Raw genomic sequence first — 26,865 nt, forward strand, 5'->3', positions numbered from 1 at the left:
ATGTTAGTGAGCATAATATTATTTTTTTATTTTTGTATTTCAGACGTTTGGGTTTGGGGCTTTTTTCAGTTTATACAAACTTCCATTTAAAAATTTAGTCCTCTTTACAGGTCACTCCAGCCATATCCATGCTTTCTAAGAGGCTCCAGAATAATAGTGACAGTTCAGATGAGAAATACATTTGATATAGATTTTTTTTTTTGCTTATTATGTAGATGTGGCCACACTCCTGGCACATAAGCAACAAAAAAGATGTGGAACTGGACACTAATTGCAGAGAAGGGAAATTCCCCTATAACAGAGAAACAATTTGTAAAGACCAAATCAAGTTCAAAGATGCAGAGAATGAGACAAGTTCTAAAATGTAGAGGAAGAGACAAAGGGTAAATTCACTAGGCAAACTGAAGAAAGAAATATTGAAAAATCAGGCACTGGAAGAAACAACACCAAACCTCATAACACTGCAGAAGTAAAATCTGAAGTTGTAGTGCAGCTGACAGCCAAGGAGATATACAGAGGAATACCTTACTAGCAATAACAAACCCTTGGAAAATGAACAGAGGATATTCTCTGGATGGTCAGAGCAAAGGAGTGACTACCATGTTACAGAAACAAAGAACAATTTTTGGATGTTTCTGTGGAAAAGTACCATCTCATCCATCAGTAACATGGACTGAAGAAAAAGCATGTAAATACAGTGGTATGATTGGCCAAAATGATGTGTAATTCACAGATCAGGATGTACAGAGCCTTAGAAAACTTGATAACCCCACAAAGAGGCATTATCTACATTTACTGAGCTCAGAATGCATCTACAAGAAATACAGAATTAAAAAGTAGATCCAACAGCACATCCTCTGTACAAACTCAAATCTCCTTGGTTGAATCATAAGAGGACAGCTGTCAGGCAAATTAAAGCAAAAGAAGTTTCCTTTGAAGATCATAGAAGATGTAAGAGAAGCAGTACAGAAGCAAAGAAATGTTAATTCTAAACATCATTGTAATGATGATTGCTTATAAGAAGATAAAGTCCCTCATGTATGATTGGCAGATCATGAAAAAAGATAATAGTTTGTCATACTACTTGATGATGAGAGTGAAAGAGCAATGAAAACATTGGTGGTGATTTTTTTTAAGACAGTCACATGGAAAAGTATGTATTACACCCAAATACAGCAGTAAAATAGAAAGAGACAAGAGTGAAGAATGGAACATCCAAAAAAACCCTTTCAGACCCTTTACCCTTAACTACAGCCCCTGGCTCCAAAACTGGTGGTCTCCAAAGCTAAGACTTGATGAAAAGGGGAGGCCACCTCTATGTGTGGGTTGTGTGCATAGCCTACCTCAGTGAGTAAACCAAGAAAGAAAGAAAGAGAGTGAGACTAAGACTAAACAGGAGAAATACCAGAGAAAAACAGTATTTGTTCAAACCATTTTGAAGTGAAATTTGGATTAAACAAGTGTGTGTGCATTTTACATGACTGAAAGGCACTGCACAGATTTCCCAGGGGTAAAACCTGAGGTTAAGACCACCCTCTGGTTACAATATAAAGTGCAGTAAGTACTACTGATGTTTTCTAAGTATTGCAAATTCTTCAGGAGGAAAAAGGTTGGCAGCTTAACAAGGAAATGAAGAAATAGTCCTTTGGAGGATTTAGCAAGGATATTGTAAAAACTTAGCTCAATTCATATATTACAAATATGGCAAAAGCATACATGCTGTCCAGACATTCAGTATTTTACTACTACTGTAAATTGAAAAAAAAAATTAAGGAGCTGAATGAAACTAGAAGAATCTAACTCCATAAAAAAGCTTTACTCTGATTGGAAGGATAAGGGAAGAGGACTGAGAACAATTTAAGGCATAAATGATAGTTGTAGATCCAACATGAAATTTATTATATTTATTACATTACTATTATTACACTTACTAGATTTCATTTTATTTTATATTTCTAGTATTTATTCATTATTAAATAATAATATGAAAAATAGAAAACTGAACTCCATTCTTAAGAAATTTTACAAATGAATTATTTATAGGCTATCACTAAGAATCAATGAGAAGGTGACAAAAATGAGAGACACAAGCAGGGATGGATGGAAAAATAACAATATGGAGATAGATGCTAGGAAACCTCACCAAAAAAAGTTGCAGATCATAAGTAGCTTGACAACAAGGGAACGAAAAGAGAAATTCTGAGCTGAATTATGACAGTACAAAAGTGGCTATTTATACAAGACACATTAAATCTGAGATTAATAGTAGAGGAGAGGACAGGAAATATTGCCAGGGCCCCAATACTATTAGTTGTTACTTAGGTGGACATTCTAAGTTGGCCAGAGAAGAAAATAAAGCATGCATAACAAGTTGCAATTCATACTGAGCATTTGACAAGCTTGAACTACAACCGGGGGGCAAAAAAAGGCACTGTCAATGCAAAACAATTGTAAAGAATAAACTCATAGAAATGAGGGCTTTTCAACATTTAGCGTTCCTGAAACACTTGGCAAGACAGCAGATCCTACTTATAAACTGATGCAAGAGTCTCTATGCTGGATTTTTCCATTTAATGGGACTGTTAATTAAAACTGCAAGAAAAGATTGACAAAGATACCTCTTATGGCTCAGACCCCAAAAAATCTGGATCATGAAAAAGTCAGTGATAAAATTCACTCTTCTCATGGTGGTGTCATAGTGGGAGTAGGTAAATTGAATGCTGTAACCACTATAGGATCACCAGTCCTTCAGAAGAAGACACCAGGCTCCTTCGGTAAGCTTCTAAGGAAAGCAATAACTTTCTGGAGCCTTTAATGGGTCTTCTGAGTTTAGGTGACTAATGAAGTGGACTGTGGCATTTGAAATAAGTATTTCTGAAGTAGGAATATTTTAGATAATAAACCAAAACAGACTTATAAGCCCTTATGCATAATTTTAAGACCTTTTTAAAACACATGCCAGTTAAATTTAAGAAGCTCAATAAAACTTATAAAACACAAATGTACATGCATGCATGCATACATAAAACATCTGTTTTATAAAGTAGCACATACCTCATGAGGGTTATAGTCGGGAGGTAACTTCTCTAGCATCTCATCAGCAAGACGCTGCACCACTGCTTCCCGTGTTTCTCCCCCTCTAGTGCTGCTGTCTTTGGGCTGGATGCTCACTATGGTACTAAATGTCTCATTAGCCAGGTTGGTCTGGTAAGTTATATCTGCGTTAGGGTGAAGTCCAAATACCTTAAAGTAAAATGTAAAAAAATTTGGGGGGGAAAAGTGATTTTCCTTCTAAAAGTATATACATGAAAGAATGCATGAAAATGGATAAGCAAGGAGGAAAATTCTCAGCTCTATGAAACACTAGATATGAACAGGTCAGTGGAAGTTCATCCATTTAAATGGCCAAGGACCAAACCCAAATTACACAAAACATTAACACAGGCTGCATATGAAAAAGTGTTTTCATTTATACCAGTGGGGGGTTTTTCAACTGATCTGGGTATCTTCACATAGATCATGCTGTGGAATGCCATTAGGGAGTGAGAACAGATTCCTTTCCACTGGTTCAGACTAGAGCTTGTTGGAAACATGCCACATGTGGACACTGACCCCTTACCACTAGTTCTTTGTCTCAATGTGTCTATTGCTGTTGTACCAGCTCAAGTAGATTCCCCTGATTATCAGACCAGTCAACGCTTCTAGCATATTCTGCTTTACTCAGTCTCTTAGGCCAATAAGGCATTTAGCATGGTGAATAAAAAAATACCCACATCTGAAGTACTTAAAAATGGTGATATATTTAGGTTATTTTATGGTTCATTTATTTTTGCTTGAAGTTGCCCCCTCCTTACTTCTCCTTCTCCTGAAATTGAGTTATTTTATTTAAGATACAGCTAGCACAGAATTACTGCAAAGCTGCCCTTTGTCTGAATGATAATAGCTTTTTCAGAAACTTCCACCGAAATATCAGTAAGTCTATAATTGTCAGACTGACAATTGCAACTCTTCTCCAGGAGGAATTGTATGTACTGTGACTTATTTTGCCAGCCCTCATTTAATTATAGCTATTACATATCTCTTACAAACTTTGAACCACTGATCCAACAACGAGGAAGGCTTGCCCTCAAACTGAGCACAAAAGCCAAGCAATCTTCTGTTCCTCATTTTTCACATTTTTTCCTATATTCAGTTTTCATGTTTTACATTAGAATTGGTATATTGCAGGAAGACACTTCTAGAAACCAGTATTTACATACTCTGAATACAGAATTAAAAGGGCCATTTAATATTGTTTTACTTGCAAACCTAAAAACTCAGGGACATGGGATATAAGTGGCTGCACTGGTGCCAAACCAGCAAAGGTGCACTGATTTACACCACTTGGGGATCTTATCCCTACAACAGCACAAAGAACGCACTACAGACCTGATACCACATTTGAGAGATGGTGTGACTATAATACCTTGTAGGTAGATTCCAGACAGGATTTAATGTTTTGCACATAGCAGTTTACTCAAACTAAATATTTAGAGCTGTAAAAGGCAAAAATACCAACACACTTTATTGCACTCGTATTCTGTGTGGAAGGAAATACAAATTTGAAGACACACTCTTTTCTGCTTTTGCTCTTGCACAGTGAGGGCTTAATTGTTTGGTTTTGCTCTAGCAGATTTTGTGGCAGTGTTATAGCCCAAGTTAGCACCATGAAGAATATCTGCTATATATGTGAATGTAAATTGATGTGCTAGTCCAAGGGCTATCTTAAACATTGGAGCAATATTAACAAAGACAGGGAGACATGGGAGACAGCTCTGGTCCTATGGTTTTATGTAAGTGATGTATGAAGAAAAAAGAAAAAAGAAACCAGTGGGTGGACCAGTTTTCTGAATGTCCTGTATATTAATCAAGGAGCCAAATCTCTCATTCTTTTTGATCCAAAATCTCTGGGAATGTTGTTTAAAAAGAGAATGTTGGATTCTGTCTTTCAGGGATTTTTAGCCTTATGAATCCTCAAAACCAATTGCTAAAGCTATACACTCCTCTGAAATCACTCCTCTATCATCCCCTCCTCAGCTGGACAGGGGAGAGAAATTATAACAAAAATCCATGGTGTGAGATAAGGACAGGGAGAGATCAATCATCAGTTATCATCAGGCAAAACAGACTTGACTTGAGGAAATTAATTGAATTTATTACCAATCAAATCAGAGTATGATCATGAGAAACAAAACCAAATCCTATGAATACCTTCCCTCCACCCCTCCCTTCTTCCCGGATTTAACTTCATTCCCAAATTTTCTACTTCCTCCCTCTCACAGCAGCACAGGGAGACAGGGAATGGGGAACAGGATTTGTGGTCAGTTCATCACATATTGTCTTCGACTCCTTCCTCCTCAGGAGCAGGACTCCTTCCACTCTTCCCCTGCTCCAGCATGGAGTCCCTGCCACATAAGACAATCCTCCACAAACTTCTCCAGTGTGTCCTTCCCATGGGCTGCAGTTCCTCCTGAACTGCTCGTATGGGTCCCTTCCACAGGGTGCAGACCTTCAGGAACAGACTACTTCAGCATGGGTCACCCGTGGGGTCGTAACTTTGGCCAGCGCATCTGCTCCAGTGTGGACTCCTCTCCTCATGGGGCCACAAGTCCTGCAGGAACCTGTTCCATCATGGATTTCCCACAGGGTCACAACTTCCTTCAGGCATCCATCTGCTCCAGTGTGTGGTTCTCCCTGGGCTGCAGGTAGATCTCTGCTCCACCGTGGACCTCCATGGGCTGCGGGGGCTGAGCTTCCTCACCATGGTCTGCACCACGGGCTGCAGGGGAATCTCCGCTCCCGTACCTGGAGCACCTCCTGCCCCTCCTTCTTCACTGATCTTGGTGTCTGCAGAGTTGCTCCTCTCACATATTCTCACTCCTCTCTCGGACTGAGGGTTCATGTGCATATTTTTGTCCTTCATAAATATGTTATCCCAGAGGCACTGCCACCACTGCTGACAGGCTCGGCCTTGGCCAGCAGCAGGTCCATCTTGGAGCCCTCTGGCTTTAGCCCTGTCACTCATGGGGGAAGCTTCTGGCAGCTTCTCTCAGAAGCCACTCCTGTAGCCCCCCCTGCTACTGAAACCTTTCCATGCTAACCCAATACACCGAGTTCATTGCCCTCCTCAGAAGTCAGTGTTCATTCTGCTCAGAGGATGAAATTTCATCAAAAGAGCAAGGACATAGCAAGCAGACCTATTCAGTCTTTCTTTCTTAACTAAAAATGGAAAAGGAATGAATCAAGGATACACTGTTTGGACCAGCACAGTACGCTTTGTGAAAGAAAGAAGATTGAGAGATTAAAAGGCTGAAGATTTTCATAAGCAATTTTGACAGATTTTAGAATGACAGAAGAAAGTCATAGCTTTCTTCTTAACAAGTGAAAATGTGAAGGAAAAAAAGATGTTTGCATTCCTGCACTTGCTCTTATTTACATAAAAGCCAAAGGTAAAATTCCCCTGCCTCAAACCACATACAGACTTTTCAACAGGCATCAAAACACTTTAAAAATACATTGCAGCATTGTGAGATAGGTTCTCAAGTGCTTAAAAAAGCAGATCCATGAAAGCAGCACCCGAAATCTGATAGAGCCAAGGTTCATATGCTGATAGGAACCACTTCATGATCTGGGCTCAAATGGATCCCACTGATGCATTATCATGTCTGCATTTATTCTCACTTGGAAAAGGCGCATCATTGCTGGTACAAATACCTTTGCACTCTGCTTTCACTACCTTCAGAGATTCAGAACTTTCCAAGCTTATTTTATGACCTTGGAAACTTCTCATCCTCTCATCCAGCACATTATCAGTAAGTGAAAACCAGTTTTTTCTGTTCTGTTCCATCTATTTAATTTTAATAGAACTTATTTCCAATGGCATTTATCAACTTAATAGAAATGAGACAAAAATCCAGACCGTACACTTCTGTTTCAATTTTCCAGAGGATTCTTTTCTGTTTCAGTTTCAACTAACTCCATCATATGTGCTTGTACTGGAGGGAGGAGAAAGTCACCATCCTCCAATCACTGTGACCACTGTGGTATGCACACATTGCGCCATGTAAAACTGGGTACAACCAGGAGCTGCCCTGCACTCCACCCCAGCAATTCATGGCAACATCTGTATCTTTCTGTTGTCAAAATGGAATAAGCTCCTAATTATAACTTGCAAAGGGAGACCATAGGGGTTCTTACTTTCATTATTTCTCAGATTGCATGTCTGCTCAATCCCATACAGAATTGTGAACCCACAAAATAGTTTGGTTTGGAAGGGACATGTGAGGGTCATCTAGTCCAAATCACCTGCTCAAGCAGGGTCAGCTAGAGCAGTGTTTCCAGGACAGTGTCCAATTGAGATTTCAATGTCCACAAAGATCGAGATGTCCCAATGTCTCAGGGCAAACTTCCAGTTTTATCCAGTTTTATCACCTCCCCTTAAAAAGGGTTCTCTTGTTCTCAGAAGGAATTTCCTGTTATTTAATTTATGCCCATTGCCTCTTGTCCCTTCACCGGGTATTATCAAAAAGACTGGCTCCATCTTCACAGCATTCCAACAGGTTTTCATGCACATTGATAAGAGTGCTTGACCCTTGCCGTATCAACTTTCCAGCAGATAATTGGGGTTGTTAAAGTCCTCCATGGGGACCAGGGCCTGTGAATATGAGACTTTTTCTAATTGTTTGAAGAAGGCCTCATCTATGTCTTCCTGGTCAGCAGATCTACACTGAATACCCATTATGATGGTCTGCCCACTAATCTTGACCTCTGCATACACGATTCTGAAAAAAACCCCACCTCATTAAGTTACTCATCTGACAAAAACTCCCTTTAGTATATTAAAATCTTTTACCTCTGGTGTATCAATTACTGGCAACTGCTCTATGTACTGGAGATAGTCTTCCACTGTGTTCCCTTTTGGAATAGCATAATCTTTGTAGAAACAAAATTTCTCACTGAACATGTGCTCTCCAAACCAGACTCTTGCATATGTATTCAGCAGTGCCTTGTCGAGGTCATCAGTGACACGGCCACCATACTGCACTTCTCCAAGCATGTAGCGAACACAGCTCCAGTTCACTCCATGTTTATTATCCACATCATTCAAATGGTTCTGGATAAATTGCACGCTGGCTGTGAGGTCTGCCTGATTAAATTCGTAAGGAATATTCCAGCCCAATGGGCCAAACTTTCGTCTTTCCTGTAAAAGAGTTGGAGTTAAAGGTAAAAGACTGATTGATAGTAATTGTGGAGAAAACTTAAGTGCAGAAGAATACATGAAATATGTTAAGAATGCAGTAGTCCATCTGGAATTCTACTTCATCAACTTTTTAAAAAAAAAAATTAACACACACAATGCCGAACACATGATTAATTATCTCCCCATACAAACAAAGAATAGGAATATTAACATTTTCACAAAGAAAAAAATCTCTTTTTTAAGTGCAGCAAATCTCTGAGTGTAGAATTATAGCTTTTGGATTTCAAAAATTAAGCTAGTGTTTGAGGCAAGGTGTCCAAATTCGTCAGCCATGATTATTGTGTGTGGTCCTCCTATGGACTAGATATATTCCTGTCACTGCTGTCTCTGCATGGTGCAGATGGAAGTAGGAAAAACTGCTTCTTAGTGAATAATTTACAGACTCAGCTGGCAGTATATAGCTGTTAGGGCAATATCTGGTAATTGCAAATTTTTAATTTCCACCAAGAAAGAAGTGACACCAAAATGATACAAAAAAAAACGTAGCACAGGCTTCCACTGGACCACAATATATCAGTGCATGGATGCCACAGAGCTAAATTAACCAGGCTCCAAATATAAACGAAGGATACTGCAAGATCTATTGATAGGATGATGAAAAGTTGTGGTTAATCTATAAAGCACTTTCTTTAATGGAAGTCCTGAAAGTCAAGACCCAAAATCTACTTTCATTTCCTCCTACAGGTTTCAGAGCAGAAAGGATTTATATTCACTCTCTTGTATCTTCTCATTGTGAATGCAGCAGTTTAAGACTATGGTTTTCCAAACCATAAATTGTAAATTTCTTTAATAGGCTTTTATGATTTAAAATATTAGTAGAAGTCCAGTTAGTTGAAAGACAGATCACACAGTCAAGACTTTAATAGAAGAGTAACTCTAATTGACCACTGCTTGATTGTCCTTTTTTTCCTCTGAAATACCATCCGTGTTGGAGTTACAGGACCAACATGAGCAAAATTTTAAGTTCTAACACATTTGCAGTAATAGACATATGTTGTTCTCTTTCTTATTTTACTTGTGTTAATTTGCCAACATGGGACTGCCCTTTTAAAAATGTTTTTCATTTAATAACAAGGTTCATTAATAAATAAAACATGGATTTACGACAGAAGAAAATAAATATATTCTTAAACCTGAACAGTTGTGTGAAGGAATGCTACAGCATATAGCAATGGTTTCCACTGTGGCATTTTGCTCACATCTAGCAGATCCTGAGTTACAGCTGAGTATGTTCGTTTCAAGCCAGCTTTCACACCTAGAAAGTATAAAAGTGCAATACATTAGTAAAAAAAAAAAAAAATGGAATCCATAAATCCAACCTGTTAAGCATAATTCTCTATTCTAATTTGCAGTATCATCTTACTTACACCTTCAAATAATATCTTAGAATCAATTACCTGATCAGCTGGTCATAGCAGGCAAACTTCAATAACATTTTTTTTTAGGTAGATAATACAACAAATTAATTTCAAGAGTCTGGAAGGAATTGAAATTAAATAATTGTATTCTAAATGTTCCCAATAACAACTGAAACATAAAAAAAAATATTTCACAACTATATGGCAATGAAAAAGACACCTAACATCATATGAAATATAGCACTGGTATCCAAGAGTTTGTTTTGATATTTACTTATGAGATTTTAGTTTTACTTAAGATAATTTTGTTTAGATTTGATTCCTATAAAAATCTCAAAATTCTGTGTGCAGGTTCTCCATCTGGCCTACAGGCACCAAGGTGACAGAGATGAGAACCTAAATTCATAGTGCAAATACTAATACTTGTGGAGGTTTGTTTGAGCATTGACATTTCATATCCCAGGAGCAGCTTCAGGCAGTTGATACTGATACAGTCTCAGCTTCCATGGAATACATAAGCTTGACTACTCCCAGATGTTTTCAGGCAGTGCTACTCAAGCATCTTCTGCCTTGGGCAGACAACCCGAGCATGAGTTACTGACATCAGGTCCCTCTTATGATACCTTCCACCTAATCAACATCACACGAGTCTAGAAGGACAGATTTCAAGTGCAGGGAATAGACTGTCCAAGCCATCCTACTTCCTATGACAAAGTACAATAAAAGTACTTTTCTTTGTTCATATTTCACAAAGATTCTGTAGAACAATATTCAAACAAATAGTTTTTCAAAATATTGAAAAGGTATCATAAGAGAGTTCCAAAATCAAACAAAAATGTCTTATCATATTGTGCTAGCAGTGTGGCAGGACAGTCTTAGAAAACTAAAAGTATCTATATTTCATCTTGACTTAAATTTTTTACACTGGGCTTTTTTATGTCACTAAATGCAAGTTGCAAATTTGCTATAACTTGACTTCTAAAATAGCCTCTTGGAACTATAGGTTGTTACCACTAGAATCATTAGGGGTGGGCCACTGTGCAATAAAAAGATGCTGAGCTCTGAATTTAAAAGGGGGAGAGGAGAAGAGGAAGAAGTAAGAAATTTTTATCAAAAGACTGACTATCTTCTCTTGAGATGGAGTATAAATGCTGAAACAGGATGTTTTTCATAAGATCAAATATTTTGTAGACATCTTACTAATGTTCAAAGGAAGCTAAATACTGAAATAAGAGGTTTAAATGTCTGAAGCTTTAAATAGGACCTTGGATAAAAATTCTCAGCTCCTACTGACATCATCAACTTGAATCAGTGGTAACACATATATATAAAGTGCATATTTATTTATTTATATGCACTGATAAGATACCCCTTCTCTCCTCTAAGTTTAATAATCATCCTCTCCTCACATAGCATGATCCCCAATCCCTTCAGCATCTTTGTGGGCTCTCACTGGACTCATTCCATATCTTTCCTGCACTCCTATTAATATAGAAACATGAGTCCAAACTGCCAGTTAAGATGCAGATCTCACATTGTGCTTCTGCACATAGGCTACTTAGGTTAGGAAAACTGGGGGCTCAGAGGCCCAGAAAACATGAGATAAACATCTGAATATGAGGAAACATTGTGGAAGTGGGGAAAGATCCTGGACCTAAGGAGGTGCATGGAGGTCCAGAAGACCGGGGGATGCCCAGGGACACAGGTCAGTATTGTCCAAGACTGGCAGCTGCAAGTAACTGCACAGTGAAACCAGCATTACTTTCTGCCCAACCTTCCTGGACCAGCAGTGATCTCTCCAGTGGGAAGGGAAGTCATTCCTACCTTGAGGAGGTTCATTGGTAAATTTTATAGAGGACTGTAAAAGATTAATAGGAAACTCTGGGTGAGTCTCTGTAGTGATCCAGGTTCTGAAATCTTCACTCACAGACTCTTTTGTCATGATGGTGTCCATTAATTCATTAAGAAACTCCAAGCCAAGGTGGCAGTTCTGTAGAAGGAGCCATCCTCCATCTTGCATGCACTGATTTAACAGGTGCCTTGCATGGGCTTCCTGGCCCTGACCCATTGAAATGGCACGACATGGAACGTTCTAAAAGTAAAAAAGAAAGTTCATTTTGTATGTAGTTCCTTAGAACTATACGCAGGAAGTATTGGTTCCATAGATCCATGTGTAGTGATATTCTGCCACAAAGAAAACCATCAATAAAAATGGAGACTGATTATATTAAAGCAGAGTAAAGAAAGCAAAACAAACAAACAAACAAAAAAGTAAAACCCTTCAAGTTCTTCTTATCTTCCACCTGTTGGAAGAAAACTACACCCACTGGAAATAATATCTTTTTGCTGGTCTAACAAAATCTATGGGATAAGACAACTGAAACACTTTTTCAGCTTTTTCACAAGTTTTCCAAATAAAGCAAGACATAAATACAGCCTGACCATTCTTTTTCCTGTGATGTGGACTATCTTGAGATGAGCAGATAATAATTAACGCACCGTGTAAACCCAGCATTTCTGGTGACATTTTACTGTCTGAACATATTGCATTTAAAGGAAAACTGTTGGTGAATCAGGTAGGACAGGAAACATTGGTTCACATTTAAGCATTGCTCAGGAAACATCCTGTATTGCTAAATGGCAGCTGTGGAGCCACTGATTCAGAGGATTCTAGTCTGGTGATCCGCTAGCTCTAGCAGATCTCGAGCAGATCTAGATTCAGAAGAGACAAAGCTTATAAATGCAAACATTAGAATTCTGGAAGTTTATGGTCTCTTCTCCAGAGGCTATGGGAGAATAAAGCCAGCTGTTCAGAAAACCAGAGGATGATACAAGCTGTCACAAGGGGATCTGAAATAGATAAGCCTGAGATCAGGACCACACAGCTCTGTCAGTAACGTGCAGGCAGATCCTCTCGTGCTTACTGTTCTTGTTACTCTTGTACTTTTTAAATCTGGCTCAGGTTGTCTGCCTAACTCCTGCCAGAGAAAACCAGAACTATCAAACACAGTTAAACATATTATTCTGCATACATATTGAGGGCAAAAGAATAGGTGAAAAGACTTTGTTTCGTGGACAGTTTAATGTTCAAGACCTACAGCTGAGTACCCCTCATGCAATGAACGATGAGCTGCATTATCAATCTGGGCCTGCCTTCAGCTGGCTGAGAGCTACAAAGGTTAATCTTGACCTGTACAGCTGCTCAGACTCTCTCACTGTGAAACAGAAGAGAAGGGAGACATCTGCTCCTAAACAGCATGGAGGAGGCTGCCCTACTTTTGCAGGAGAAGAAGGTTAAGCATACGGACACAAACTGTGCTGGGTCATTTGGCCTTAGGGTCAGAGCATGGGCCCTGACCTGATTTTACAGAACAGTATAAATACAGCTGCTGTATATGATCCCCCATATCCTGGCAAGATTTAAGGAGGCAAGAATGCCAAAGATAAGAAAGCAGTTAAACTCTACTCTCAGGTCAGTGAAACCTGAAACTGTAGCTAAAAGAAGCAAAGCTGAAAGCCTGTGAAGTTGGCTACGTGCCAGAGGACCAAAAAACTTCACCTTTTCTAAGATGTATCTGAGTACAGCTAGCACCCCCTTAAGTCAAAGACTATGACTACCCCTGCATAAGAGTGCATAAGCATTCAGCAGGTACATTATTCCCTAACAAAGCATCTTTTCATCATTTGCTCTTCTCATCAATGTTACCTCTCAAATGTACAATCATTAAAGGTTATGGAAACATCGAGAGAAGGAAAAAATATTTTTCACTATGAATTGTCCTCATTTTACCCATTCTGAAAGAACTCTATCAAAATGTCTGCATAGAGAATGTTTCTTTCAGTAGTGAGTCATATCAGCATATCCATGTCATCTTAATACATTACTATACAGATGAAAATGCTGGCATTTTAGTCACCACAGTGGCCCTGACAGTTCTGTTGAAGTTTCTGTGCACCATTCCCTGAAAGAAGAAACTATCTCTACAATAAAAAAAAAAAAAAAAAAAAAAAAAAAAAAAAAAAAAAAAAATCTGATTTTAATGGAGTCAAAGTGCTGGTATAAGAAATTTCATTTTATTCCTGAAACTTACATTTTCACTCCATCTTAGAGTGAAAGTAAAGGGGGGCAGAAATGCAATTATTTTTAAGATAGAGCTTGTTTGGTTTATAAACGAGGTTATATAGCTCAGTAGCCACAGATACTGTTCTCATTTCTTTGGGAGAAGGCCACCTGAACAACTAAATTTTAGAGTGAAAAATACATTCTGGACACAAATTTGAACATTACCAACTGCAGAAAACTGATTTATGCTGTTAATATCATACTTAGAGGTACCATCAGAACTGGCAATCCATCTCAAGACTATAAATCATGACTGTAAAAGGGAAATCATTGAAAAAAGAGGTCCAAGTTTTTTTCATTAAGAAGAAGAAAATCCCAGCACCATCACCACCCCCCTCCAAGATCAGATCCTTGGTACAGCTAACCTATATTAAAGATTTAGTCTGGAAAAAAGCAGAGAAATCCCAAAGAAAGACAGGAACTAAATACAATTTGCTGACATACTAGCAAACTAAACACAAAGGTCCCTGGCAAACGTTTCTGAAAACTAAATTATTTCTAGATACCTGTTTCAAAAGATAAAGAACTGCTGAAATGCTCCTCAAGTTCCACATTGTTATATACATTTTTTTTAAAAAAACACCTGTGTTTGTATTTTTTTTGTGGAATTTGGATGGCTTTTGTAAACTTTAAAGGTTTCTATATGCTGCATGGTTAGGTCTTTACTTCAAGAGATTAGGAAAGGACTTTACAGTTAAACAGTGTTGTTGACTTCATATTTACAGGTGACACTAGAGTTGAACTTCAGGTTATGATGGCCTAGCTGATGTTGCCTTGTTCATAAACCATGTGTGAATAAACAAGGCAATCCCTTTAGCTCTTTTGCAACCTCACTTTCCATTTCTTCTATACACATTTCCTGAAAGCATGAAGATATATTAAGACTGTCCACTTGTCCTGGGTTGCAGTGTATTCTATTAACATCTTCATGAGCCGTTGAAACCAGGTGGGGCAGTGTTTCCTTGCCTCCTCCCCCCAGACTATCTTGCTGTTAATGGTCCATCATTGTCCTGCCACATGACTCAGAGATAACTCCCTCCGGACTATCTTCTGTTAATGAGCCCAATCAACACCTGGCCTCATGACTCATTACCCCATTGTGAGATGCTCCACCCAGAGGGAGGAACCAAGCATCCCATCGTGGATATAATCTGAGACTCTGAACACCAGAGACAACCTGTTGGGGAAGATGAAACAGGAAAGCCTTATAAATATGATTGCCTGACAAAAGATTTTGGGAATATGAAAACTACAGGCGACATCGAAATGAAAGCCATTTTTGAAATACCAAGTCTTAGTTACTGAACAACTGGAAAACAATGGTATGACCGACTGAAGGTAATCCCCTCTTGATTGAACAATACCCTCCGCTTGCAGGCAGGGCCAAGGGTCAGAGCAGACCCTACTAGCTCAGCAGAAGGGGTCCAAAGAGTAGTTTTTAGAAGTTAAGATGTAACACTCTGTGGTAATATAAGAACTCTTATAGGCTGTATGTAAATGCTATAGGATTTGTATCTTGTATTAGATTGGTTAGTGACAATTAGAATATTCAGTACAGAAGATGATTTATTGTATTGTAACCAGGACTTCATCACTTCTTCTTCACCCTCATTCCTCTCTCTCTCCCTCTCCCTCTTTACTTACCCGCTTACTCTCTTGCTCTCTTGGGCCTGCTCGGAGCTGCCAGCTGCAGCTCTAAGCAGTGCCCCTGTACCCACGCCCTTTGCAATAAACCGCATGTTCCAAGATCTGACTTCAGAGATCTCTCGTCTCCGTCCATCCCGACCGACCGAACCACCCCAAAGCTCCCACAACAACCCTTCCCATTGGATTTCCAGAGCACAGGAGCCACACAGCCACCATTGGACTTTCTGAGGAAGAGCAGACTCTTTTACTACAGGATCACCGCTTCAGAGGACTGCAGCCACCATTCTACCAGACTGCTACCACCACCCTGCCTAACAGGGTGTCAGGTTGTACCTTGACTCTGTCAGTTTGAACCAGTGTTTTCTTTTACTTTTTTTCCTTTTCTTTAATTTCCATTAAATTGTTATTCTGACTTGGTGCCTCCCACTGGTTTGTTTTCAAACTAGTAAACCACTGCAATACACTTTTGGTCTGACAGCAGACAAGGATCAAAATAATGACTTCAGATTTAAGATTCCTAAATTTAAACACTAAGTGAGAGGTCATAATTTAAGCCATCTTCAACACAGACAGACAAATAATGGTACTGATTTTCAAACAGAACAAGCATCTCCACTTTCTAATTAATAAGCTAAAGTGGTTTGTGGGTCCTCCCCACTTTTGCAAGTATGTCTTACTCAGTGTATACTAAAATTCTGCACCATTAAATGAAGATGCATTCTAACAAGGGGGAAAATTTATGGAGGTCTACCATAAATAACATCTTCTTGGGAAAATTTTACATGCATCTACATTGTGAACCATAAAACAGTACACAGAGCGCCTTAAAGTGATGCTGTTCTGTAGGAAATGTTGAATGTCTCCAGCAAGTGCACAGACTGAATGCTAGGGTGTTAAAATTAGCATCTCTTGTCACCATATTTATGATTTTTTTCTGTATCTTCTTGTAATCATCATTACTGCCAGCTCCTACAGTGAATGCAACACAATGTAAACTACAAGCGTTGCTTTGTTCTCATAGCTCAGTACCTCTCCTCATAGTAGACTATCATAGTCTGCTGGATAAAGATGGAGGTCTCATTGCAATCAAACCACTGCAAAAAGCAAGACTGCGACATTTTTACTTCTTAGTAAATGCATTTTGGCTACTGGTCAAAAATTAACTTCCAGAGAACACTAGTATGAATATCATTATTTGAACTTCTTTAAAATGTGGAAATACCACTTCTAGTGCAAAGAAGAGTTAAAAATATCTTTATCAGATCTAGCAAACTCAGTTTAGGAGGATACCTTTGATTTTGCAAGACGTTCTATATTTTCAGTGGGATCAGACCCCACCGATAAAAGGCATGTCAAAGGTGTTCGACAGTCACTTTCTCTCCACATTGCTTCCATTTCAAGAATAAATCCTGCATATTTCCCTCCAAGAGATTCTGCAATGTAGTGACGAGCCTGGGAAAAAAGTTACCAGAAAAAAATATATATATTTCTTTTTTTAACTTAGCATTAACCAGTGATGTGGAATTTACCAACACCTGCACTGGAAGGCAATGATTGTCTAAGCTTTAATTTTCAGTTTTGGCATAACAAAAGTTACAGCCCACAGGAAGCAACCATTGAAATTCTCCGGCAGCAAACTTCAAACAAAGAAGAGAAAGAATTCTGCTCATGGAACAGCCATCCTGTGAACACTGTTGTTAGAACATGCTAAATAGGTTTTTTTAAAGAACTGAAAAAAAAAAAATCCATGCAGAATAGATCCAGTGTCAGCTCTGAGGACAGCCCAGACATTGCCCCTAAATTACTGCCTGCTAAAACTTGGATAGCCAAATAAAAGAGTTTCTCTATACCAGTTCCATTCTCAGCTCCTCTAAGCGTGTATTGTTGACACTGTCTCTACAGCATAGTGGATTAGACAGATCTTTCATCTGACCCAGTTACAATCTCCCATATATTTATTGGAACTTCAAACAAATTCTCCTGTCCAGTGGTTATCCAATTCAAGTCTCTTAGGCTGAATATCTATTTCTACAAAACATAAACTCAGCTCAGACTTGATCCTTAAAGGTCAAACCTTCCTTATGCCTCTACTTTTTTCCTTTTCACAGACATTTTCTAAAAGAACTTCTAAAGATACCCTAGTGCATGAAATTCTTCTCTGACTGAGGCAATTTCCTAGCTATGCAATGGCTACCACAGATTCTGAGGCATGTATGATGATGAGAAGCCCTGAGGAACAAGGTGAACCAAGGAAAATGTCAATTGCAGGAAAAACCCTCTCAGTCATCCCTTATTACATAATTCTGTCCTAGTGAAGACAGGTAAAATTTCTAATACTTGGGATAACACAGTAGGAAAAGAAGAGATAAAGAAGAGAGTAACAAAAGAGATACCCTCTCTCCTCAAAAATTAAAATATTACTTTTTCTTGAAACCATTGTTCAGAGTCATTCTTTTTCAGAGATAGTTGTGCAAGACAAAAATAAATAATTGATAAATAAGCTGATAGATAAGTGTTGATAAATAAGCAGTAGCAGCTTTATTATTTTGCTCTGTTTAAATTATGGCAGGTGGAGCTCACCTACTTCTCTCCCACTTCCTGATTGAGGAGTAGAAAATGAAAAAGGATGGAGCAAGCCTTGTTGAAGAAGAGGTCCATGAAAATATGGTGTCCCCTAAATACAACACAGATACTATCACAGCATGTAACATGTAAAGTTGAGATATACAGGAGAGAAAAACTACTATCCAGTAGAGAAAGAAAAAAAAAAGTGAAAAGAGGATACTCATAGGCTCATATGACTCTTTTACACCTACATAGAGAAGAAAAATCTACATATCACAGACTGTGGACAAACTGCTAGTCTACTGCAGTTTCTTTTATGAGATTTGCCACGACACAGCCTTAATTATTACTTCCTCAGTAGAGAGGGTAAGTAAACAGTTTATCTGCTGTTTTAGTGCACCTGTCATAAAAGTGAATTGTTCTTTTTCCACCTCTTCTGTGAAAAAGAATAGGGATGTCTCTTTTGATTCTCCAAAGAAATGCAACTTCTTTACAGGTTTCATGACTCCACTTTGAAAGCACCACACAAAAAGAATTGTATTCTTGTAGCTCCGATTCCATTTGTTCCATGTCCTGCTTCCTAGTTCATTGCAATTAAATAAATTAGTGTTTTCACCCATATTTTTAATGAGCATTTCAATATCTGATTTTTCAAAATAGCTCACTCTTCAACAAATACTATGGTAACAAGAAATTCAGAGAACATAAGTTTGGAACTAGCAGTTCTTCAGGAGATGTCACATGGCATAACCACTGTACAAAAGTGTATCTTACTTGGGCAATGGTGTGATCAGGGCACCAGCTACGGACAAGGAGCAGTTTATGGAATTGATCCAGTAAGATGTCATAACCATCAGGAATAACAGCTTTTTCAGGAGCTTCCTCATCGAACCAAGCTTTCCAAGACTTCTCATTCTTAACAATTTGTACCAGAAGTTGATTGAAAGGGTACAAGCTAGATAACTGCACAAGATTGAGCCATGTCGTGTCAAGGATCCACTTTTTTGGTTTTGGTTCCACAGAATTCATATCCAAGCTGGCACCACCTGCAAAGTGAAAAGTATTATAGAGAAAACCAAACATTTTTAAACAGAAGAATGACAAATAATAAAAAATACTTATTTATATAATTCAGGGAGTAACATTTTATGTAAACCAGGATACAGAGACCTACAATTTGCATGGAAGAATCATTTAACAAAGACCTTTTTGGGAAGTGGTTTCAGTTCCTCCCAAAGCTGATACCCCACTAATTTTTGTGCTGCTTCTACTCCATCTGCAGAGTTGGAATAAAACACTTCTACCTAAAAGTATACTCAAAACCAGTTCTTCATACCAGATGTAGAAAGGACCTCTGGTTAGTAGAGCCTCCTTTCATCTATACTAAAGAAAAAGAAAGCACATGGTGCATTCATTTCCAGCACTGTGCAATGTCAACAGCCTCTTAGCTCAACCACCACTCAGCCTCACACCCATTTGCACACCCAGCACAGCTGAGCCACAGCTGAACAGTTACGCAGTGCTTGCCAAACAAACTGAGATATTTGGATGCCAAGCACCTGACTGTACTTGTCTTTGTACCAGGTTGCACTTCTCTTATCTTGCAGACAGTAAGGTCAGCCCCCATCAAATTTTATACACCTTACTAAAATTTTTCTTTGTGTCTGAGTAGTGACATATAGTGGTGACATAATGCAATGCAATATAAGTGTTTTCCAACATGTAACAGACTTCCACTTTTTTGTGCTGATACTTAAGGCTGGTACAGAGTCCTGATGCATTCACATGCCTGCTCATCAGCCATCAAGAGAGCTTTTGCTTATTGTCTACAATCTCACAGACACAGATGATGTGGCAGCTTGAGAAAGAGGCAGACGGTAGAGACTATAGGTTCTCTTACAAAGTCATGGACTTAATTTTTTCCCTTTTTGCAATGTATAACAGTTAAAATAATCCTCATCTAAGCATTGTTTTGATAAAAAATAATCTATATTGCTCTTGTTTTAGAAAATGTGTCTCTTAATTCTTTCTTGGGTTGCATATGCTTTCATTCACCAGTTAAAAACCAGTAGATCCACAGGATATAACACATTATTAATGCAAGAACTGCAAAATCTGAATTTGGCAGTTCACAAACATATGTAAACAGGAACATTTTCAGAGAAATTACCTTTGATCAGTGTCTCAAACTCAGTGTGTGAAATTTTCTTCGCCTGCAAGTCAATCTTCAGTGCCAGAAGCAGTGTGAACAGGAACCTGTGATTTTCATATAGCCCTCGAACTGTGTACTTGAAGACTTCGTAGGTGAGATGCTCGATGATATAAATTACCCTTTTTGCTGTGATCTGAGATTTCCGAGATCTTTCCACTGATAGGTCAAAAATGCCAAGGAACTGCCGTAAGGATGTTTGGTACATGGCATTAACCGAGCTCATTTCCACGATTAGGAAATAAAGGATGCTACCACGACATGCCACGGGCCGATACTCTTCACGTGCAGTATTGATTTTCACCTCTGTCTCCACTGCTGTGCTTAATTTTTCACTGACCTTAAAATTAATGGAAAAGACCATGAAGATTAAGTTGTATTACTTGGGATTTATACTACACAGGCAAAAAGAAAAGGTCTGGATTAAGATCACAATAGTATTTTTAGTTGAGCTTTGCTTCCTTCTGTCATTGTTTTAACACAGGCATCGTGTCTTCATGTGTTCCAGCTCCTTTCACAATGGGAATTGATTCAAATTTACACCTGCAAAACATGCCTGGAATATAGAACAGTACCCAGGTAGCAGTTTAATTTTGGAATTTTTTATGAAGAAAAAATTAGTGTTTCTACTATTTATTTGTTAAGAAGTCAGATGTTATATAGTGGCTCTGAATGGAAAAAAAAAAAAAACAGGAATGAAAATCTATATACATACAGTCTCCAAATTACAATTACAAAATGTATCATCAGTACATTCAAAATTCACCTCTTCTGCTGTTGTTTTAGTGATCCTTAAGACTTGTATCAGAGACTCATCTTCAACCAACGAGCCTTCCGTACTGGTTAGACGGCAGAGCAGGTTATCTTCAAGCTCCTGCATTTTCCTCTTGTTGGATGTCACTTGTTCCATCAGTTTGATTCTTTCTGCTTCCAGTTCCTGTATTCAAGAAATTTGCCTTAGAATTTTTAACATCAATTCAAAGAAAGACTCCTTATAAAGACACAGAAAACATGGGATTTCATGCATGTCAGATTGGGGACTTTGCTGCCTTTTTCATAAAATACAGAAATATTACTAAAATTTCTGTACTAAAATAATTTATATGCACACTGAATATATATATTAAAATAATTTATACTGCATTTTTTTTATTAATGCAGCATAAATGCTGGAGAATGAAAACATATCAGATTACCAGGAAAAGCTTCCTCCTGGTAAGGTGCACAAACCACTAAAGATAGTTTCCAATAGGAAGTGATAAAAGCCACATTACATTGAGTACTGAAAATTAAATCAGATAAAGGACTGAAAGATGCTTTGTATGGATGGATTTTACATTGTGAGCAAAGTTGACTGGATGACCTTTTCCATTTCTAATTTCTACAATTCTGTGATTTTGAAAGATACAATGCTCTACTCCTTATAAAACAGGAAGTGTTACAATTATTATCTATGTCATATGGATTTTTGTGCCCTTTCTACAAGACAGACAATGACAAGAGAACAAAGGCAGACGAGTCAACACAATGCCAAGTGAAATGAGGCATCTAGACTGCACAGTCTACACAACTCAGGGATACCCTTGCTGCCTGCCTTTATTATAATCAATCAAGTCAACTTTCCTATACGAAAAAAAAGGGTGGTTAATAATAGTCTATCTACACCTATGGCTTCAGTTTATTTTCATTTTTGTCAACATGTCAAGTTAAAAAAAAAAGGAGATGTACAGAGTTATACAGTACAGGAGAGATTCTCCTGTATTTCAAAGAAGTGACAAATTTCTTTATTTTCACAAACTTCTCATTTGGAAACCTGTTTGAAATATGTTCTAGAGCTACAGAGTGTAGCTCTGTGGAAGCTACAAGTAACTGCTTCCCAAAAGAGGGGAATGGCTTAAGCATCAGTAATTCAGCTTTCTACATTTACTCCTCTTTCTATACCATTAATGCAAAAAAAGATTAGAACTACACAAAAGGAATACTTCCACAAAACACTCAAAAATACATTTAACTACATGCCTAAATTCCACATAAGGATGTGCTTGTCCAAGATCAGACACTTTACCCATACTATTTGTAAACCTTTAAAAGGCATCTTTCAGAAAATCAGCAAATATACCAAGTGCAAGTTTTTGTTTGCAAGGGAACTTCACAACCATATTTGTAACATAAAAATACCTGTTCTGAACAAAAATAGTGGCAGCAACTTCATTATCAAAGTACAAAATTAAGCTGATTTTTTTTATATATATTTACAGGATCAACCTAAAAAGCTGAGAAGAATAAACACTTCTTTGATCATATTTCATTGATCACTAGAGCAATGTTGAAGAATGTCTTGGTTCCTTTAATCTATTACTTTAGCTCAGCGATCATAAAGTTGTCTCTTTATAATAGAAAACCTGTTCTTCAGAATCTCTGCTCATGTTGTGTCTTTTCTTTGAACTAAATTTTTCAGAATCCCATTGGCTCTGATTACCTACACCACAACATTCATCTCTTACTGAGACAGAAGAGACAGAACAACCATGATGTCTTCATATCTGCCAAAAGAAGTTTAATAAATGTTGATCAGCTGCAACCACGTCCCTGTGCAGCAAGTAGTGCTGATATTAACCAGGTTCCTTTGCAACTCTCTTCAGCTGATGTACAGCACTGGAGGAATATTTTTCAGTGACTATATTTTGGACCCAAAATGCAGTCTAGGTGCTGCTACACACATTCAGTATGAATTCTCTAACAGTTCTGTACAGGAAAAAAAAAAAACAAAAAAACACAGAGCAAGGGTATCTTGTGGGAAGAGGAGTTTTATATGTAGGTCATGAGGAACCTATTTCACTTCTATCTTGATTTAGACCTCTCCCTCCCTTCAGAGGTTAGTCAGGATACTCCCATTCACTCCTGCTGATGCTGTTCAATTTTGCTTACAGAAACCTACATCTACTGGAGTAAAGATTAAAAGGTTTGCATCCATAGCATTTTTCCCACCCCATTTTTTCCCCAGTACCTGCTGTTACAGTTTTTCTGTTTTTCATGGAACAATTCACAGGAAGTTTGTGTATTCCAATGACTTTCCAGCCTCTGTTTCTGGCTGTCAGACTGAAGGAAGGGCACTTAAATACCAGTTCTTACTTCAGTAAAGGCTCATTTTGAGCAAAGTGGAAGGGTGTTGGCTGGAGAAATTGACAGCACCGCTAAAGAACACTAGAATATGCTTTGGGGAATTCAGAGGAGGAGTGAATTCCCGTGGGTAGGGAATTCTTCTCTCATGAGCAAGTCTACCTGTGCTACTTACTGAAAGCAGCAGCTCTGCTAATCCAAACCTTAGTTTTTTTCTCTCACCTGAGAGAGAATTTTCTTCCTTATATTAACTTCCACATAATCAATGCAAATTTTAGTAAGAGCAGAGTCAAGTCAGTGTTCAGGGCTCCTTAAGAATCTTTTATCTCCTTGCACACTAGAGCCTGGCTGGCAAAAGTAGTTCAAGTTCATAAGCATTTTTTCATGTAATTCAAATTAAGTTTAAAAAGGAATTCAGAAATAAAAGAGATTTCTGACTGAACAAGAAGCCCTTGCTGTATATGAAGGAATAAAGTTGTTTTATGTATGTCATGTATATGCCTATGATGTATTTTTAATGAATAATTTTCTTTCTTCTCTTTCCAAGGCCAGATCTTAAAATAAATGTTTAGGTTCCCCCATTCAATTAAAAAACAGCTCCACACTGTCTTTCAGCAAATGAGCAACCTTTAAACTTTCATTCACATTTCTGTTCCTGCATTTGATTTCAACCAAGCCACTGAATATGTATGCACTCCTGGTGCAGATACTGAACAAGACTTCCCTCTATACAAATACTGCAAGACTCAATACCTGCTTTTCTGTGAGGATGACACGGCCAAGGAGCTGATCTTCCAGCCCTTTCATAGTAACAGTAAAGTCAATCACAGCTGTTCTTGCACTAATTTCTGGAGTATAAACAGGATTAGCCACTTTTGTTGTCATATAGAGGGTAAACCCCTTCGCCAGATCTACCTCCTTGTCACCTACTTTGACCTGAAAATAAAACATATTTCTCAATTTTCAAAAGCCTAATTCAGAAAAACTGTTATTTTATCTAATGAAAAACTTATTGACTCCCTTTTTAACATTTTCATTTACACTTTTTAAACTTTCTGATTAAGAGTAAAAAAGGCCCTCAAACAACCCCATGAGTTCACTACTCATTTTCTAACTGTTTTAAAGATATGAATCATGTCAGTATTCAGACTACCTGATACTCAACACCTGTCCTATTTTAGGGGTTTTAATTTTATGTCTACAATTCATCTTACCTTGTGTGCAGAACCAGATTTTATGAAATTTTTTTCCAAGATGTTATCTAGAGCAGGATCAAGTTCCTCTCCAATGTCTTCAATTAACAAAGGTCGGCCAAGGGACAAGCAGTCTTCTATATGACTTCTGAAGAACTTGTGGTTCATAGCTGTAACCTGGGAAGATTGAGTCAGCATACAGCATGCATTTGAAAGCGCATGGAAAACAGCATAAAATGTATTGCAGCTCTAAAAAATTATCCTGGGATATCTACACAAATGATTACATTTTAGGGACCAACACTTGCCTCTGCTGACATGAATGGAAGTTTTGCTTTAAACTTAGGAGGATAGGAGATCACATTTCTTTGTTGTTATCTATTTGCTTATTTATCTTCATATCTAAATAATCATAGTAATATCTTAATATATCCTAAATATAAATAGTATTATGTTTAGAACAGTAAAGTAGGGATATATTTATGGAGTTCAGAAAGGGAACCAGTGTTACATAGGAGGCCTGATCTGACATCAGACGTTCAGTTTCCAATTCAGTTCCACCAGTCTTAAAATTGCTAAAAATCACACAGACTCCTTTTCATTTATTTAAATTTAATATAATTAACATAATCCTTTGAGATGATAATTGAATAGCCTTTCCAGACATCTCTTAAGTCATGGGTTTTGGGTGGTTTTGTTACCAGGAAAAAAAAATTAGGATAGACGTGTTTTTAAAATAAATCCTTGTCTTGCAGGCAAAGCTCTTTGAAAAAGGTATCATTAAAATATCTAGAGGCACATTACACAGTATTAAACCAGTAATACTCTGTTCCACCACTCTGCACTTTTTGTTTGTTATAATGTAGGCATATGTGTATCCACCAAAATAGCATGTTGCCTACATTTTTATTTCAAATTCAGCTGAGGGATGAAGCTCGTGTCTGGGTGACCAACTACAAAACACTAACAAGAACACAGCAAATTACAGTATCCCAGGTGTAAGCCATAGTCTAAACACTTGTGTATTTAGATTCTTGACATAACTCTGTTCCTCCCGGATGTTACTGGGGAGAACTCAGATATAGAGGAGGAGATGCAAGTCTCCAGGAAGGTGGAGAATGAGACACAACCTTTTACTTCTCTCTTTGATTCTCTTTCACTATGACAAGCAATTAAAAGATTCATCATAAAAGTAGATATGCCATAACGTATCATTCCAAGCTATTTTGCCCTGATATTGATACCCTGATATAGGGTACAGGTTCTGTGCCAGTCTTGTTTTAGTTTCTGCATAACTGCATACCAATAAACATCAGATTTAAATTATACATGGCCAAAGTATGATGACACAAATGACACACACATTAAAAAAACTTGTAAATTAACTATTTACCTGAAGTCTGTTATTCTTTTCCTTATTTTTAATCCAGATTTTTCCTTGACCTTGTGGATCAATCAGCAAAGGATATCTAGATGCCTTTGTGACAATAATGCCATTTTGAATTGAAAGGTCATCATTTGGAAGACCCTGGAGGTTCCATTCACCCACTGTAGCGTTGTCAACAAGCATACCAGTAAGGTTCAAGTTCTAATAGAAAATATGCAATTACAAAATTAGTACCAGTAGAAAATATGTAAATACAAAATAAGTGCCAGTTAGAGGAGCTATACTAAAACATCTCATGAATGGTTTTTCTTCTTATTCTGATCAGAATGCATGATAGTGTATTTGGTAGTTATTGCTTACTCTCTTTTCTTTAAAGTTCAGTGGCTTGATCATTGCAGTTGAGCAGTAACGAAAGCGAATTCTGTTGAGATTGTGATGTCCATCAAAGAGTGCCAGAAAAACTCGGAAGCCAGTTCAATATCTAATGACAAACTGATTTTGGTATTGGCAAGCTCTTTTCCTGTAAGTTCAAGTGGATGTGTCATCTTTCTCACAAGAGCTTCCACCTGCCTTCCAAGTATGAATACAGGATGGCTGTGGGAGACTTAAGAGAATAAAGAAGACGTGCTATAGATCATGAACATAACCATGTTCATAACTGTGAACAATCATGAAAGGTTATTGCTGCTAAGCCAAAACCCTTCACAGTTCACATATCCTCCTAAAGTCTGATTTGCACTTGTCAAATAACTTGCTTTATTATATTCACTATGAAAAGTGACTGGCCTCTCAAAATTGTCTATGTGAAGAAAACAGTGCTGAAAATAGCAAGCCAAACTCTCCAGTTTAGAAAAGCACCTTAGCAAGTATTGAGAATTTTAAAAATAATAAAATCGAACGTGGTTTTTTTTCATTTGTTCCTTAATTTTTCATTCAACAATTCCTATTTGTAGGCTTTTTCTAA

At 37.8% G+C, this 26,865-nt stretch overlaps 1 protein-coding gene across 1 annotated transcript in view; it reads right to left on the reverse strand.

Moving 5' to 3' along the window:
- LOC309572992 (dynein axonemal heavy chain 5-like) overlaps nucleotides 1–26,865 on the reverse strand; it is a gene marked incomplete at both ends in the record, with an annotated part of 150,677 nt that overhangs the window by 19,307 nt on the left and 104,505 nt on the right. The window contains 11 exons of the mRNA XM_082281607.1: nucleotides 3,055–3,243; nucleotides 7,892–8,239; nucleotides 9,433–9,554; nucleotides 11,482–11,749; nucleotides 16,718–16,879; nucleotides 18,767–19,038; nucleotides 20,163–20,541; nucleotides 20,968–21,138; nucleotides 24,075–24,257; nucleotides 24,536–24,691; nucleotides 25,908–26,102. Of these exons, the coding sequence (XP_082137733.1) occupies nucleotides 3,055–3,243; nucleotides 7,892–8,239; nucleotides 9,433–9,554; nucleotides 11,482–11,749; nucleotides 16,718–16,879; nucleotides 18,767–19,038; nucleotides 20,163–20,541; nucleotides 20,968–21,138; nucleotides 24,075–24,257; nucleotides 24,536–24,691; nucleotides 25,908–26,102 (2,445 nt within the window). The remainder of the gene's footprint in view (nucleotides 1–3,054; nucleotides 3,244–7,891; nucleotides 8,240–9,432; nucleotides 9,555–11,481; nucleotides 11,750–16,717; nucleotides 16,880–18,766; nucleotides 19,039–20,162; nucleotides 20,542–20,967; nucleotides 21,139–24,074; nucleotides 24,258–24,535; nucleotides 24,692–25,907; nucleotides 26,103–26,865) is intronic.

Source organism: Coloeus monedula (assembly GCF_965178545.1).
Source record: "Coloeus monedula genome assembly, chromosome: 1".
NCBI lineage: Eukaryota > Metazoa > Chordata > Aves > Passeriformes > Corvidae > Coloeus > Coloeus monedula.